The sequence below is a fragment of the Peromyscus eremicus genome, chromosome 15 (genome assembly GCF_949786415.1).
Source record: "Peromyscus eremicus chromosome 15, PerEre_H2_v1, whole genome shotgun sequence".
NCBI lineage: Eukaryota > Metazoa > Chordata > Mammalia > Rodentia > Cricetidae > Peromyscus > Peromyscus eremicus.
The window spans coordinates 53,156,701-53,175,019 of NC_081431.1; the positions used below are offsets into that span (position 1 = coordinate 53,156,701).

The following is an 18,319-nucleotide window of genomic DNA, read 5'->3' on the forward strand; positions in this document are numbered from 1 at the left end:
ATTCAGTTGAGGCAGGTCCAAGTGCCTCCTCATGCATCAAGGGTGACCAAAGCATCCCACCACAGGTAACAGGCTCCAAAAAGCCAGCTCATGCACCAGGGATAGACCTTGATCCCACTGACAGCAGCCCATCAAACAGACCAAGATATACAACTGTCTTGCTTATGCAGAGGGCCTAGTCCAGGTCAGGCACCCAGTTTCTCCCTATCCCTATGATGTCTCCCTCTATCATGGTATCTCTTTCATTGCTCTCCCACTTAGTCCCTGTTCCAGCTCGATGATAAAAAAATAAAAAATAAATCTGCTTCAGGATATAGCAAAACAATGCCTTGGCATATGCCAAAAACACTTAACATCCTAACCCATATATTTTTTGCTCAACCATGTTTACTGCTACTCTCTTTGCAATAGTTAGTGAAGGGAAACAACCTAAATGTCCTTCAACTGATGAATGGATCATAAAACGGCCTAACATATACACTGTAATACCATTTAGCTATAAATAAAAGTGAAATCATAAAACTTCCAGGTAAATGGTAAACTAGAAAAATATCATATTGAGTGAGGTATCTCAGACCCAGAAAGACAAACTTCACATGTCCTCTCCCATTGTAGACTCCGAGCTCCAAACCTGCACAGGTGAGCCCACATACTAGAACAACTGCAGGAACCAGAGAAGTAAATACCAACCACTGCCAAAGTAGTAGGGTGGTTGAGCAACAGAAAGGTGAATAGCAGGGTACACTTGATTTGACAGGAGAACTGGGAAAAAAAATGGAGGGGACCTTATTTAGGGAAAATGGAAGGTGATAAATACACAAGGGAGATTGGAATAAGAGTAAGGATGCATGGGAAAGTCAAAAGGAATCATACTATTAACAACCCCCCACCCAAAATGAACTATAATTGACATGTCTTCTATGTATCAATATAAATATATATTGTACATAGAATTTTTCTTTTATGTTGACAGTGTTCCCTCCAAGAACTAAAACTATCTTACAAACATGCCAATAATTGGCAAAAGATACACACTCTTTTGAGTTTTTGGTCAGACTTGTCTTACTGAATTCAAAATATTATAGACTATTGCTACTGCACTTAATTGTCCCCAGGAGAGGGAAGAAAAGTCCATATTGCTGAAGATACAATGTACCTCATCATAGGACCCAAAGGACCCTGAGCCGGAACTGTCCTGAAAGCCTCCTCCCTGAGGACTAGCATTCATGGTACCAGAAGTCACTATGCAAGTCTCAAAGAAGAGAATCGACCAACAGTCCTACCCAGCCAGCTCTGATGCCTATTATAAGGCAAAAAAAAATTAATCTCTTATCTTCCTTTCTGAATACCTAATTAGATTGTCTAGAGACTTGCACCAAGAAATTGAATGATATTTTATTGTTTAATAAGTATAAAATGGTTAGAGTATTAATGGGAAAACACCGATTGAACATTGTTTATTTTCTCCCTCCTTCTGTGACCTTTGATATTTACCAAACTAGCAGCCAGTAATGCAGTGAAATTCAAAGTCATGCACAGTCCTGTTAATGACAGGATTCCCAGAAACACCACCATTGCTGGAGAGCTTTGGGTTTTAGAAGATGGGGTGGTCTAGCATGTGGCTCTTTGCCAATGCTCTAACCCTATGGCTTTCTATTGCCAAAGGTGAAGGTAAGTGGAAACAGATTTGAAACATGCCCTTCCTACTCAAATGTATTTATCTGCTGTGTGTATACAAGAATACTTTTAAATCATTTTAATTCTAATAAAACATTATACATAGAAAATAAACTATGAGAATATTTTAAGTGAAGACAGAAAACATTTTGAATGACAAAATACAACCTACTTTTGGAAATAGTTTCTAATAATCAATAAGAATAAAATTGAATGAAAAGGGATTTTCTCTGTTCTCTAAACTGCAAAGTGTGAATAGCCTCTAAATATAATTTATCGAGAAAAAAGAATTTATTTTTAAAATGCATAAATTATAAATGTAACAAGATGAATTTTCAGAATGAAATTCAACTTAATTTAAACAAAGCCACTGACCAGAACAAAGCTCCAACACACTCTAAACATCTCTGGGTCTGTGTGAGGTTGATTTCATCTTCACAGATTGGGTATTTTAACTTCATAGTCATTCAAATGAGTAATTTTTTCCATGTCAATCAATTATTATTCATCTAATGGAAATGTCTTTAATAAGACAATGAAGAATGCTGTTATTTTAGTTGTAAACCACCAAAATGCCAACAGTTTGCTCTTTTCTGATCTCTCCAATATTTGTGTGCAGAAAGTAGGAGATCACAACACCTCTGTATTAACATTGAGTCTAAAGGGGATTTCAGTTCTGTCACTCAGGGTTTCATAAAGCCACCACATGAAGCCACTGCACCCACGGAATTTCAAATAATGATTTCAACAAGGTGTAGGATTCTGGAATTTACTCATTGTCCTTGACCCTGTTTTCAGGAAGTTTTTGCTTTTCTCTTTATTGTTTGCTAATGTTTATGTATAATTAGGGGTGATTTATGTAACTCTTCAGTCTTTACATTACATTTGTTGTAAAATCCAGCCTTTCAATTTTTTAACATTGTTTCAGAGATTTAAACTCATTTTATTGTATTACTACATTTCACATTTATTATATTTGAGTTGTAATCATGGAAAATCAGTCGCCTAAAGAGAAAAGTCCATTCTGCCAAGTGACAAAAAAAAATGTTTCCTTACAACTTTTTTGTACTTTTCAATTTTTGAGATTAATATAATTACATCTCTCCTGTCCTTTCTTCCTTCCAAACCATCCCATATTCCCCTCCTTGTTCTCTCAAAGCCTCTTTTTTCACTAATTGTTACTGCATGCATGTATGTATATTTATATACATACATATAATTATCCTTATATATAATGATGTGTATGTGTATATATTTTTATACACACATACACACACACACACACACACACACACACACACACACACACACACACATATCCTTAAATATACCCTGGTCGGTTCATTAAATTTGATTGTAAATACTGTGTGTCTAATTCAGTACAGTCTGGAGAATGACCTACAATAATCACACTTTTCCTTTTGAATGAGTAAGTTTTCGAAGTATACAGAAAGAAAAGTAAAACAGTATATAACAAGTAAGAGATGACAGACAGACACACAGACAAGGAAACATTATTGCAGGCGGGCCCTCAAGATGTCCATCATTAATCTTCTAAGGCAGATAATTTATGGCACATATGTACCTGGACTTCCCCTCTGAAGAGTCCAATGTAAGTAATAGAACAATTAGCAACAGATAGATATCACATGATCAAAAGAGGTGCAAACAACTTCCAGCAGAAACTGACTGGAAAAATTCCAAACAGTAACCTGGAGTTTCCAATTGCCCTGACCCCCACCCCCAGATAAACTTACTTTGGCCAATCTTTCAGTTATTTTCTCTGCTCTTCCTGGGAACCCAGATGGGGACTCCAACTGGCTTAGACATGCTTCCTCAGTTTCTGCTGGATATCTGCAAGCAAATTTGATGATGTTACCATTCTGTGTTTTTTTTATTTGTTTTTTGTTTTTGTTTTTGTTTTTTTGTTTTTACTTAGCAGCATCATGCAAAGGGCCACTGCTCTGCCCTTTGGAATTCCAGCTGCCTGCAATAAAAGAGTTTGCCTCATCTCTTTCTTCAGGTTATTCTTTGCAGCCAATTTGATGATCTTTTATCACCAGTCTTCTCATCTGTCTGTCTGCCTGACTACCTGTCTATCTGTCTGTCTGTCATTCTATCATCTCTCTGTCTAATCATGTAATTGATTCTTTTTTCTCTTTTATGGAAAATAGGTTCTTTTCTCATGGAATATATCCTAATTACAAATTTCCTCTGCCTCTACTTCTCCCAGTTCCTCCCTGCCTCTTCTCTCCTCCAAATCTACACCTTTTCTGTCTCTCATTAGAAAAAGAGCAGTATTCTAGGAGACAACAACAAAATATAACCAAATATAATATAATACACCAAAAGAAAAGTCATCACATTGAATTTGGACAACGCAAAGCTAAAAGAAGAATAAGAGCCCAAGTCAAAGCACAAGAATCAGAGACCCATTTGTTCACATACCTAGGAGTCTCCAAAACACCAAACTGAAAATGGGTGCAGACCCGTGCAGGGCCTGTGTTTGATGTTTCAGTCTCTGTTAGTTCATAGGAGATTTACTCGGGTGATTTGGAGATCCTTGTTCTTCTGGTGTCCTCCATCACCTTTGGCTCTTACACTCTTTCTGCCTCCTCTTCTGTGAGGTATCCTGAGTTTAAGGAGAATATATTTGATGGAGATATCCCATTTAGAGGTGAGTGTTCCAAAGTCTCTCCCTTTGTCCCTCCCGCCATCTCTGTGAATAAAATATCTGGCTGTGAATATCTTAAATTGTTCGCATCTGCTACAAGAGGAGGCTTCTCTGATGATTGCTGAATTAGACACTGATCTATCAATATAGCTAATATCATTAGGGATAATTTTACTACTCTTTTTATTTAAGACCGGTAGTATTTGGTTTTACCCTAGGTCTCTGGGCTACCTAGTCTCTGGTTCTTGATCCCCCAAGCAGTATTGTGTATGTGTTCCATCTCATGGAGTGTGCTTTAAGTCAAATCAGACATTGTTTGGCTACTCTTAAAAGTGGCATGTCACTATTGCCCAGGCATATTTTTCAGGCAGGACAGCATTATAAAGATTATCAAAGGTTTTGTGGCTGGGTTGGTATATGTGTTTCTCTTTTGATAGCCTGCAGAGTAATTTCCTCTACCAAAGTCTCTAGAACCTCAGCATAAAGGTTTTACGTAGCCACCAGCTTGCCATCTCCATGTTCAAAGACTTGTGTGGGTGTTGCCTTCACCAGTCTGTTCATCAATTAGTGGACAGGAACCTATTGCCTTGGCAACAGCTTGGGTTGTTAGGGACTTTCCAGGGAACACATTTGTCCAATAACTCAATTGGATGTAAACCAGTCCCATGACGGGAAGCTTCATTGGTGACAAGAGATGAGGCTCCATCTCCAGTATTATTTGGAGACTTCATTAGGATTACTTCATATATTTTAGGAAGATTGAACTACATGAAATATCTGTGCCAACCGTCAAATGCTCCTCAATTCCAACTGTCTCTCCCTGGATTCTCTTCCACTCCCCACGTGATTCTCCCATTCCAGTTGGTCCTGCTCCCAAATCTTCCAGTAAAATCTATTCTATATCCCCTCCCAAGGAGATCCATATATCCTCCATAATCTTTTCCTCTATGCCTAATCTCTGTGGATCTGTGGATTATAGCTTGATTATCATTAACTTTGTGACTATGATCCACATATAAGTGAGTACATACCATATTTATCTTTCTGGTCTGTGAAAAATACGTGTTGGAATTTTGATGGGGGATTTCCTGTAAATAGAGTTTGGTAGGATGCTAAACCTACTGATTCATGAACATGGGAGATCTTCCGATGTTTTGGTATCTTCTTCAATTTCTTTCCAAAAAATGAAGATTTTTATCATACAAGTCTTTCACTTGTTTGGTTAGTTACCCTAGGATATTTTATATTATTTGAAGCTGTTGTGATTGGTGTTTTTTCCATAATTTTTTTCTCTGTCCATTTATTATTTGTATATATAAAAACTCTTGCTTTTTTGAGTTAATTGGGTGTCTAGCTTCTTTACTGAAAGTGTTTAACAGATGTAAGTGTTCCCCAGTGGAATTTTTTGAGTATCTTATATAAACTAAAGAAAGATACTTTGACTTCTTTCTTTCCAATTTGAATCCCCTTGATCTTCAGTCGTCTCATTGCTCTATCTAAGACTTCAAGTACTATCTTGAATAGGTATAGGGAGAGTGCATTGCCTTGGGTTGTTCCTGACTTTAGTAGAATTGCTGATCCATTTAAGTTGATGCTGGTTAGAGATTTGCTATAAATTGACTTTATTATGTTGAACTATGTCCCTTTTATTCCTTATCTCTCCAGGAGAAATTAGGTGTTGAAGAGGTCTTGGAATTTTGTGGAAGATCTCTTTTCCACCTAAAGAGATGGTCATATGGTTTCTTTCAGTTTGTTTATATAGTGGGTTATAGTTATTGATTTACATATGTTGAACCACCTTTGTCTTTCTAGGAAAAAGCCTATTTGGTCATGGTGGGCAATTTTTTTTATGTGTTCCTGGACTCAGTTTGCTAGTATTTTTGCATCTACATTAATAAGAGAAATTATCTTTCTTTGTTGAGTTTTTGTATGGTTTGGGTATCAGTGTAACTGTGGCCTCATCAGATGAATTAAACAATGTTCCTTCTACTTCTACTTTGTAGAATAATTTGAGGAGTATTAGCATTAACTCTTCTTTGAAAGTCTGGTAGAATTCTGTATTAAAACTATATGGCTCTGGCGTTTTTTGTTATTGTTTTTTTGTTTGTTTTTTTTTTATTTTTATTTTTTATTTTTTGGTTTGGTTTGGAGATTTTAATGACTGCTCCTATTTCCTTTCAGATTATAGGTCTATTTATATTGCTTATCTAAGCCGGGCAGTGGTGGCGCACGCCTTTAATCCCAGCACTTGGGAGGCAGAGGCAGGCGGATCTCTGTGAGTTCGAGGCCAGCCTGGGCTACCAAGTGAGTTCCAGGAAAGGCACAAAGCTACACAGAGAAACCCATCTCAAAAAACCAAAAAAAAAAAAATTGCTTATCTGATCTTAACTTTGATATCAATATATTTTACATTTTCCAGTTTGTTGGAGTATAGGTTTTTAAAGTATGTCCTTATGATTATCTGGATTTCCTTTTGTGTCTATTGTTCTGTTCCCCTTTACAATTCTGATTTTGTTAATTTTATATTTTCTCACTGCCTTTTAATTAATTTGGCATAGGTTTTGTCTATCTTTTGATTTTCTAAAACAACCAGCTCTTTGTTTCATTGATGCTTTGTATTGTTCTCTTTGTTTCTATTTCATTGATTTCACCCTTGACTGGACAGCAAGAAAAAATATTTTATTGTGATTTTTTTCTTTTTGATCTAGAGCTTTCAGCTGTATTATTAAGTTGCTAGCATGATATTTTTCTGGATTTTTTTGTATGTTTGTTTGTTTATTTAATGTAGTTACTAAGTACTATGAACTTTCCTCTTACCTCTTAATAATACTCTCATTGTGTCCCATAAATTTGGGTATGCTGTGTATCCATTTTCTTTGTATTCTAGAAAGTAATTAAATTCTTTCTCAATTTCTGTCCTGACCTATTTTTCATTCAGTAGGCAGTTGTTCAGTTTCCATGTGTTTATAAGCTTCCTGTTGTTTCTGCTGTTGAAATCCAGTTTTAACCCATGGTGGTCTGATAAGATGTAGGGGATGATTTCAATTTTCATGTATCTGTTCAGACTTGGTTTGTGTCAACATATGTAGTCAATTTTTAAAAATGTTCTATGAGTTGCAGAGAAAATATTCACTTAGGTTTGGGTTAAATGCGTTTAGGTATCTGCCAGATCCATTTGGTTTATAACATCTGTTAGCTCTAGCATTTTCTGTTTAGGTTTTGTCTGGATGACCTGTCTATTGCTGAGAATGGGGTTCTGAAGTCTCCTGTGTGTATTACATGATTTAAGCTGTAGCATCATTTTCTTTTACAAACTATAGTGCCCTTTTGCTTGCAGCACAAACATTAAGAATTGAAGTGACATTTTGACTGAGATTTCCTTTGATGGGTTTGGAGTATCCTTACGTATCTCTTATGATTAGTTTTGGTTGGAAATCTATTTCTTTAGATATTAAACTGGCTGCAAAGGCTTACTTCTGAGGTCCATTTGCTTTAGTATATCTTTTCCCAACCCTTGACCCTGAGGTAATTCTATCCTTGATGTTGAGGTATATTTCTTGGTTGCAGCAGAAGTATGGATCCTGTTTTCTCATCCATTCAGTTAGTCTGTGTCATTTATTGAGCAAGGGAGACCATGGATGTTGAGAGATATCAATGATCAATGGTTTTGATTTTCTATTATTTGCTTTTGTTTTTCTTGTTGTTGGTACTGGCTCTCTCTCTCTCTCCTCTCTCTGTCTCTGTCTCTGTCTCTGTCTCTGTGTGTGTGTGTGTGTGTGTGTGTGTGTGTGTGTGTGTGTGTATGCTTTCCTTCTTCTGTTTTTGATGGGCTGAGATTATTTATTCCCTGTCGTCTTGCTGAATGCAGTGGAAACTAGGAGATTTGAACTGATAAATGAGGCAGAATAAAGCTTCGTGCAATAGCCAACTTTATTCAGGATCCAGACAACTTAGACTCTCAGGGTTAAGAATGGTCACATGCGTAACATTACCATGAGATTTTGCTGGATACAATCTCAAGGTCTGGTCCCACATTAAAAAATATGTTTTTCCATAGAGGCATATAAAGGATAATTTAAACATTTAATTGAAAAGTAGCAGCAAGCAGTAATGTCTGATCTGAAGTAAACTCACCCTATCTGCTACACTTGTAAGGAGCATGAAAAAACATTCCAAGAACAATTCTATGTTTTGAAGAAATTGAGGTCTTGAGACTCTTGTCTTATTTACTTGGGATGTTCTAACAAACACTCAGAATTCTTGTCATAGGAAGCTATTCCTGGGCTGTTTCCAGACAATTTCCTGGTTTCCTGGTTGTAAATCACCTCTTTAGGTTGTAGTTTTCCTTATTAAACCTTCTATTGGACTGTATTTGTAGATAGATAGATATTACTTAAATTTGCTTTATCATGGAATGTCTTGTGTTTTCCCTTCATGGTGACTGAAAGTGTTACTTGCGATAATAGTCTGGATGGCATCTGTTGTACCTTCGAGTCTGCATCACATCTGTCCTAGCCCTTCTGGCTTTTAGAGTCTCCTCTGAGAAGTTGAGTATAATCCTAAAAAGTCTGACTCCATATGTTACATGTCTTTCTCCTTTGCAGATTTTAATATTTAATATTCTCCCTTGTTCCATATGTCTAGTGTTTGGATTGTCATGTGCCAAGAGGACTTTCTTTCTTTTTTTTTTTGTTCCAGTCTTCTTAGTTTTCTGTATGCTTCTTCTACTTTTAGACTCATCTGCTTCTTTAAGTTAGGAAAATTTCTTCTATGATTTTGTTGAAAATATTTTCTGTGCCTTTGACCTGTGCCTTCTCCTTACTTTATTCCTGTAATTCTTAGTTTTTGTCTTTTCATACTGTCCTAGCTTCCCTCAATGTTTTGTGTCAGGAATTTTTTAGATTTCACATGTTCTTTGACTGATGTATCAATTTCTTTCAGTCTGTCCTCAAAGCCTGAGATTCTCCCTTCCATCTTTTGGATTCTGTTGGTGGAACTTGCCTCTGTAGTTCCTCTTCAAATTCCAAAAATATTCTCACCTAGTGAACATTTTAAAACAAAGGTAATACACTTTTACTGAAGTTATGGTATCTTTTTATAGGATAGAAAACAAAAATGAATGATCTATGTAATAATAATTCTCAAATTGTTTGACATATGAGGGGAAAATGTACAATTAAACACATTTTTGATGATTTAGTAATTATAACAGACTATGAAGCTATGAGAATCTACCATCAGATGGTACTGTTAAATAGCTGTAAAAATGTGTACCTAAATGAAATGTGTTGTACTAAAATAATAAATAATGTGAGGAAATGCAGCTAGCCACAAAAACATGACTGACAGCCACAGATAAAATTTAGGGTTAAAAACATGTCACACGAGGGCTAATTAGATGGTTCAGCAGGTTGAAACCATTTCCTGTGTAAGTATGAGGACCTACATTTGGAACCATTTGAATCAATCCTCTGACTGAAATCCTCTGAGTCCTCACCTAAGAGTCTCAGCTGAACTGCTCTAGTTCCTGTTTCCTCACACCTTATATACCTTTCTCCACCCTTCTGTCACTTCTGGGATTAAAGGCATGTGTGCTTCCTGGTACTGGGATTAAAGGTGTGTGCCACCATTGCCTAGTTCCGTTTCCAGTGTGGCCTTGAACAAAAAGAACGAGGAAACAGTAGGAAATATGTTTGCCTTTCTGCATTTGTTGGAATTCTTTTAACATATTAGATGAGGTCCCCTGAAGTAGAATCATCCTTCAAGGAAAAACTAATACTATTCTGATTATAATGTACTAATTATTTATCAATTAGAACATGAAAAGGAAAAATTTTAATGAAACATGTCATATAAACTTGTTAATACAATTAACAATATGAAGTTATAATAGCTCACTATGATGCAAACACATTATATTTCTCTTCAAGTTCAAATTATAAATAAGCAGTTATCATAATGGATATTAAATAGCCCTGACCCGCTTCTCTGGTGAGCTGTAAGGGACAACTTGATTTCACAAGAACAGGCATTCTTACATACTTCAGTTGTCTGAATTCCATTTGTCTCTTTCTCCCAGACATTGTCTACTCACACAGTTATTTTAATTCGTAGAAAGCAATTCACTGATCAAATGGTTTGTCTCTGAATTTTTTTCTATCTGTTTTCTTTTTATTGCCAGTGAAACCATGTGATTTTCCACAAATCAAAAATGGAGGTTTATATAATGCAAAGAGCCTCAGACCCTACTTCCCAGCACCTATAGGAAAGCAATTCAGCTATTACTGTAACAGAGGATTTACGACTCCTTCAGGGACATTCTGGGACTACATTCACTGCACTGTGCAAGGGTGGGAGCCTGAAGTTCCGTGCGTCAGTAAGTCAATGTCTATATTAAATCATATCTAATTCTATCAAAAAGTAGGAAGAGAAGAACGAACACATATTTAATTATGGTTAAGTTTCTCATGACAAAAATAAGACCAGGAGAAGAGTTTATGTGCAAGAAAGACTAGTTTCTGTCCTTTGTGAACAGCTCTTCAGGAAATGTACATCAAAAATGGGGACTATAAGAATGCTTTTTATTGTTTACACATTTTATTTATAAAAATTAAGAAAATTGGTACTCTTTTAAACATTGAGCATTGGTTTGACTTTGAATATCACGCATGCATTAAACTATGGTAAAGATAAGTTTTAATTTAGTTTTTAAATAAATGAATGTTTTTAATTTATCATCTTGTGGTCCTTAGGGCAATGTGGTTTCCATTATGTAGAGAACGGGAAATTTTTACAACTGAAAGGAAGCTATGTACAGGAACAGTCTGTAAGAGTCCAGTGTTATCCTGGCTACAGTCTTCCAAATGGTCAGGACATAATTACATGCATAGAGAATGGCTGGTCTCCTCAACCCAAATGCACCCCTGTTAGTAAGCAACTGCCTCTGAGATCACAAGATGTTCTTGACTCCCCATCCCATCTATATTAACTGTGGTAAAATGCTTCCTTTCAAGTGTGTATAAATGTATACTGGTATACAGCAAAGTAAACACATCTGTAAGCATTAGGCCATATAACAACAAAACATTTAGTGAACTTTTTTTTTTTTTTTTTTTTTTTTTTTTGGTTTTTCGAGACAGGGTTTCTCTGTGTAGCTTTGCGCCTTTCCTGGGACTCACTTGGTAGTCCAGGCTGGCCTCGAACTCACAGAGATCCGCCTGGCTCTGCCTCCCGAGTGCTGGGATTAAAGGCGTGCGCCACCACCGCCCGGCGAACTTTTTTATTTTATAGTACTATAAACTTTGAAATCACTTTGCCATTTGACTCAAAACAATTATACAACTATAGTTCAAAGTTAAACAAATATGATAATAGCTACACACATCATTCATATATTCAAGTAGTAACATGCCATTTTAAAGTACTGATAATTATCTCTGAGTTCTCTGAGATATGTAACTGGCAAGGGAATTCTGGGGAACTGTGCATTATCTTGTTTATATGGTTTTCTCCAAACTCTCGACTAATATATGTTTGTGTCAAAGTTTTTTTTCTTGGTCCATATCCTTGCAAATAATTGCATGTCACACTTTTACTCATGAATAAACATCTATAAATATTACAACATAATACTGTTGATATGCATTTATTTATTATGATTTGAGTTTTCAAAAACAGTTATAGGTCAATTTGGAGATAATTATTCTAATTTTTCAAACGCAATTTTTTTTCTAATTCATACATTTATAATTAGTTTGCTGGAATATTAAGAATTATAAAAAAAATCAATCTGTTTGATTTGTACATATCACAATTGTGTTCTTTGTTTATTTCCTTTAAGTAACCTTATTTGGATTTGATTGAAATTATCCAATTTTCAAAACAATTTTGAAATAATTTATCACATAATAATACTGTGTTTTCCTATATATGAATGTGATATGTCTTTAAATATTTAATCTGGTTTTAAATTTTTGTCAAATGTCTTCTCTTATACCATTTTGCTGATAAGAAACTTAGCTTTTGCCGGGCGGTGGTGGCGCACGCCTTTAATCCCAGCACTCGGGAGGCAGAGGCAGGCGGATCTTTGTGAGTTCGAGGCCAGCCTGGTCTCCAAAGCGAGTTCCAGGAAAGGCACAAAGCTACACAGAGAAACCCTGTCTCGAAAAACCAAAAAAAAAAAAAAAAAAGAAACTTAGCTTTATTCTCTTTTAGATAGCTTGGTCATTGCCTTACTTAAGGCTTTGATTGCTGTGAAGGGACACCATAACCATGGCAATTCTTTTAATTTTCTTTTTTTTAATTATTAAGAAATTTTCTATCTACTTTACATACCAACCACGGATTCCCCCCTCTTCTCTCTCCCCACTCAACTTTCCCCCCAACCCACTCCCAATCCCCACATTACCCAAATCAAGGTCTTCCACTGGGAGTCAGCAGAGCCTGGCACACTCAGCTGAGGCAGGTCCAAGCCCCTCCCTGCTGCACCAAGGCTGTGCAAGGTGTCACACTCTAGACACTGGGCTCCACAAAGCTCACCCATGCACCAGAGATGGATCCCCAACCCCTTCCTGTGGGACCCCCAAACAGTTCAAGCTAAACAACTGTCTCCCATATCCAGAGGGCCTATTCTAGTCATACGGGGGCTCCACAGCTGTTAGTCCACAGTTCATGGGTTTCCACTAGTGTGGCTGGTCATCTCTGCATGTTTTCCCATCATGATCTCAAAGTCCCCTGCCACAGAATCCCTCCTCTCTCTCATCTATTGGATTCCTAGAGCTCAACCTAGCTCCCGGCCATGGATCTCTGTATCTGCTTCCATCAGTCAGTAGATGAAAATTCCATGATAACAGTTAGGGTATTCACTAGTCCCGTCACCAGAGTAGACTAGTCCAGGCACCCTCTTGATCATTGCCAGTAGTCCAAGGTAGGATCATCCTTGTGAATTCCTGAGAACTTCCCCAGCACCCTTCCTCTTCCTATTCCCATGATGTCTTCATTTATCATGGTATCTTTTTCCTTGCTCTCCCTCTCTGTCCCTGATCCAGCTCAAACATCCCATTTCCATATGTTCTCATCCCTCATTCTTTGCCCTCCATTACTCCCACACACTCCCAGTTTGCTCATGTAGATCTCATCTATTTCTCCTTCACTGGGCTATCTATGTGTCCCTCTTAGGGTCGTCCTTGTTAGCTAGCTTCTCTGCAGCTGTGTGTTGTAATTTGGTTATCCTTTGCCTTACATCTTGTACCCACTTATGAATGAGTACATATCATGTTTGTCCTTCTGAGTCTGTGTTACCTCACTCAGGATGATATTTTCTAGTTCTATCCATTTGCCTGCAAACTTCATGATACCATTGCTTTTTTTTTTTTTACTGCTGAGTAGTACTCCATTGTGTATATGTGTCACATTTTCTTTATCCATTCTTCAGTTGAAGGGCATCTAGGTTGTTTCCAGGTTCTTGCTATTATGAATAATGCTGATATGAACATAATTGAGCATGTGTCCATGTGGAAAGATTGAGGATTCCTTGGGTATATGCCCAAAAGTGGTATAGCTAGGTCTTGAGGAAGACTGATTCTGGATTTTCTGAGAAACCACCATACTGATTTCCAGAGTGGCTGTACAAGTTTGCATTCCCACCAAGAGTGAAGGAGTGTTCCCCTTACTCCACATCCTCTCCAACATAAGCTGTCTTCAGTGTTTTTGATCTTAGCCATTCTGACAGGTGTAAGATGGTATCTGAGTTGTTTTAATTTGCATTTCCCTAATGACTAAGGTTGTTGAGCAATTCCTTAAATGTCTTTCAGCCATTTGAGATTCTTCTGTTGCGAATTCTCTGTTAAGTTCTGTAGTCCATTTTTATTGGATTGTTCAGTATTTTGAAGTCTAGTTTCTTGAGTTCTTTATATACTTTTGAGATCAGCCCTCTGTCAAATGTGGGGTTGGTGAAGATATCTCCCATTCTGTAGGCTGTCATTTTGCCTTATTGACCAGGTCCATTGCTCTACAAAAGCTTCTTAGTTTCAGGAGGTCCCATTTATTAATTGTTTCTCTCAGTGTCTGTGCTACTGATGTAATATTTAGGAAGTGCTCTCCTGTGCCAATGCATTCAAGACTATTTCCTACTTTCTCTTCTATTAGGTTCAGTGTAACTGGATGTTGAGATCTTTGATCCACTTGGACTTGAGTTTTGTGCAAGGCAACAGACATGAATCTATTTGTAATCTTCTACATGTTGACATCCAGTTATGCCAGCACCATTTGTTGAAAACGCTTTCTTTTTCCATGGTACAGCATTTGCTTCTTTGTCAAAAATCAGACGTTCATAGGTGTGTGGATTAATGTCAGGGTCTTCAATTTGATTCCATTGATCTACATGTCAATTTTTATGCAAGTACCAAGCTGTTACTATAGCTCTGTAGTGGAGCTTGAGGTCAGGGTTTATGATACCTCCAGAGGTTGCTTTATTATACAGGATTCTTTTAGCTATCCTGATTTTTTGTTTTCCCATATAAAGTATTTTTTATAAAGTATAAAGTATTGTTCTTTACAAGTCTGTGAAGAATTGGGTTAGGATTTTGATGGGGAGTGCATTGCATATGTAGATTTCTTTTAGTAAGATTGTCATTTTTACTATGTTAATCCCACCTATCCATGGGCATGGGAGATCTTCCTCAATTTCTTTCTTCAGAGACTTAAAGTTCTTATCATACTATACAGGTCTTTCACTTGCTTAGTTAGAGTAACCCAAAGTTGTTTTATGTTATTTGTGGCTATTGTAAAGGGTGATGTTTCTCTGATTTCTTTCTCAGCCACTTTTTCATTTGTATATAGGAGGGCTACTTATTTTTTTGAGTTAATCTTGTATCCTGCCACATTACTGAAGGTGTTTATCAGCTGTAGAAGTTCCTTGGTAGAATTTTTGGGTCTCTTATGTATACTATCATATCATCTGCAAATAGGGAAAGTTTGACTTCTTCCTTTCCAATTTATATCCCCTTGATCTCCTTTTGTTGTCTTATTGCTCTAGCTAGAACTTCAAGTACACACACACACACACACACACACACACACACACACACACACACAGCTCTAAGTTTATCTTTAATTTCTTTTCAAAAGTTGGAAACTTAGCTGGATAGGATCTTGCCCTGAGGTCACAACTCCCTTTATTTCATTTCCTAATCTTTTTATCTCTTTGAACATAGGATTTAGCTCTATTCCACTTCCTGGTGACCCTTTTCTCAATCTGTACATTTTATATTTTTATTTGCTCAGCTTCTACATTATAAATCTTCATTGGAGTTACCACTAATAACTACACAACAGAATCTTTACTAGGCTGTTTTGAGATTTCCTCTACCAACAGAATTAATCTGAAACTTCACTTAAGGCTCATGTAGACTCTTGGGACAAGGGCAAAAAGCAGCCACATTCTTCACCAAAATATCACAAGAATGATCTTTAAGACACATACTAAAATTATTTTTATCTGAAACCATTTGAGCCAACATGTCACAGTTCAAATAACTCAAATAACTGATGTCTTCCATATTCCTACTAGTATGGCCCATTAAGCAGTGCTTAAAGCATCCATTGCTTTCCTAACCCAAAGAAACAAAGTCCAAATTTCTCTAAACCAAAACATTGTCAAGCTTATCACAGCAATACCCCAGTCCCTGCTACCAACTTCTGTCTCAGTTAGGATTTCTATTGCTGTGAAGGGACACCAGGACCATAGCAACTCTTATAAAAGAAAACATTTAACTGGGGTGGCTTGCTTACAGTTTCAGAAGTGTATTTTATTATCATCATGGTGTGACATGGCAGCATGCAGGCAGATATGGTGCTGGAGAAGGAGCTGAGAATCCTACATGTTCCAGGCAACAGGAAGTGCTCTGAGTGTCACACTGAGGGAATCCTGAGTGAAGGAGACCTCAAAGACTACTCCCACAGTGACAAAATTTCTCCAACAAGGTCACATCTACTTCAATAAGGCCACACGTTCTAATATTGCCACTCCTTTGGGGGCCTTTTTTTCAAACCACTCACATATGTATGTGTTTATCTCTAAGAATTTTTATCTTCTGTAATTTAAAATTCTATGTGATTACTATTAGTGACAAGTTTAAAATTTATACTGAGTTTTTATATGTTAGTCTTTCCTTTATTCTAGTTTTGCTTTTACTCTTAATTTTACATATTCTTTCTTGAATCTTTGTTATTTGGGCTTATTTATATGAACATACTCCTTTTTCATATTTCTGTGAATTTTCACTTTTTTTTTTATCCTATCCAGGTAGATTACTTTGCATTTCTTATTTCAAGTAACCCAACAAGCTCTTAAAACAACTGACATCTTTATGCTTACATTCTAGAGATTCATCTTTGAATAAATTTTTTTAAATAAAGGAATTAGTTCAGTTCACACATATTTAGTGTTCAGGTCATTGAAAATTGAGTGGGTTTATATGACTACAACCCCATCAATCTAGAACAAGTTTAAACTCTTTAGCAATTTCTCTTGTTCCCTTCTCTTCAGTCTATGATCAACTCCACCACTCTAGGTAACAACTTGTCTTTTCTTCCTGCAGTGTTGAGTTTTTACTATATGATATCAATAGATTTATGCATCATTTTTCTAACTTAATTCAATTACTTCTCAGTAGAATATCTGTGTCACTCTCCCATCTTAAGTCTTGGATAATAACTAATTTTTATTATGTAAAGATGTATCTTCACATAGATATAATATATCTATATTATATACCACTAGTCAACATTTTGGCTGTTTTTAATTGTGATAATTTTTGAGCTATTTATGAAAATTGAACATAAGTCATTGTATTTAAATTTATAAAATACTTCTTAAACAAATATCTAAAACTGAAATTAGTGAAACTGTCTCATGTGTACAGCTGTGAGAATCTGGCATGTTGATTTTAAGGATATTTGGAATATTCTGCATCCATAAACAGCAATGAGCAAGGCTTCCAGTTGACTTCATTTCCTCTAAACATCAGGAGAATAGAGTTTTAGATTCTAAAACATCAGCAAGGAGTATATTATCATACTTTAATTTTGTCTATCTTGGAGACTATTAATAGCAGTCACCCAAAAGTCCTGTTAATTGTATGTTTTATTGTATAATTTATGAATGTTTTCATGCATAACCTGGATCATCATGAGTTTCCAACCGTTGTTTTCAGTATATGTATTTTTATACTCAATGAGATCCAAGTAAGTACTATTTGTGATTTATTTTTGTTTATATTGAACACTTAAAGTAATTTTAATTATTGAGATTATCTTTTTTATACTTACTTGAAAATTTCATACAATGTGTTTTGATCATGTTCACCCATCCTGAACTACTCTCACCCTTCTACTACCCACCCAACTTTGTATCCTTTTCTTTTCTTTTTTTCCTTCTTTTTTTTTTTTTTTTTTTGGTTTTTCGAGACAGGGTTTCTCTGTGTAGCTTTGCGCCTTTCCTGGAACTCACTTGGTAGCCCAGGCTGGCCTCAAACTCACAGAGATCCACCTGCCTCTGCCTCCCGAGTGCTGGGATTAAAGGCGTGCGCCACCACCACCCGGCTCTTTTTTTCCTTCTTAAACCAACTAATAAAGTCCAATTTCTGATGTATTTATATTCTTGGATATGCAGTATTACAATGGAGAGTGGCTGATCTACCAGTGGTGTGCTCTTAAAAAAATAATAATCTCCCTTTACCAATAGCTATTGACTGTCAATAACTCTTCAGCTAGGGTGGGAATCTGTGCCATCTTCCCTCCTTGTGCTGGAATTGGTCTGTCTTGAACTTGTATAGGCCTTGTGCATGCTCTCACTACCATTCTTAATCACTATGTGCATCTTCGTTGCTGTGTCTGGAAAATACTGCTTTCTCATATTTACCTACATGTTTTTTGCTCTTCTACTCCTTCTCCCTATTCTTCTTCAGT

The 18,319-nt window shown here is 36.5% G+C and overlaps 1 protein-coding gene across 1 annotated transcript in view; it reads left to right on the plus strand.

Annotated features, from left to right (window-relative positions):
• Positions 1-1,616: 1,616 nt before the first annotated feature.
• LOC131924938 (complement factor H-like) overlaps positions 1,617-18,319 on the plus strand; it is a 49,803-nt gene continuing 33,100 nt past the window's right edge. The window contains exons 1-3 of the mRNA XM_059280188.1: positions 1,617-1,671; positions 10,533-10,727; positions 11,104-11,280. Coding sequence (XP_059136171.1) covers positions 1,617-1,671; positions 10,533-10,727; positions 11,104-11,280 — 427 coding nt within the window. The remainder of the gene's footprint in view (positions 1,672-10,532; positions 10,728-11,103; positions 11,281-18,319) is intronic.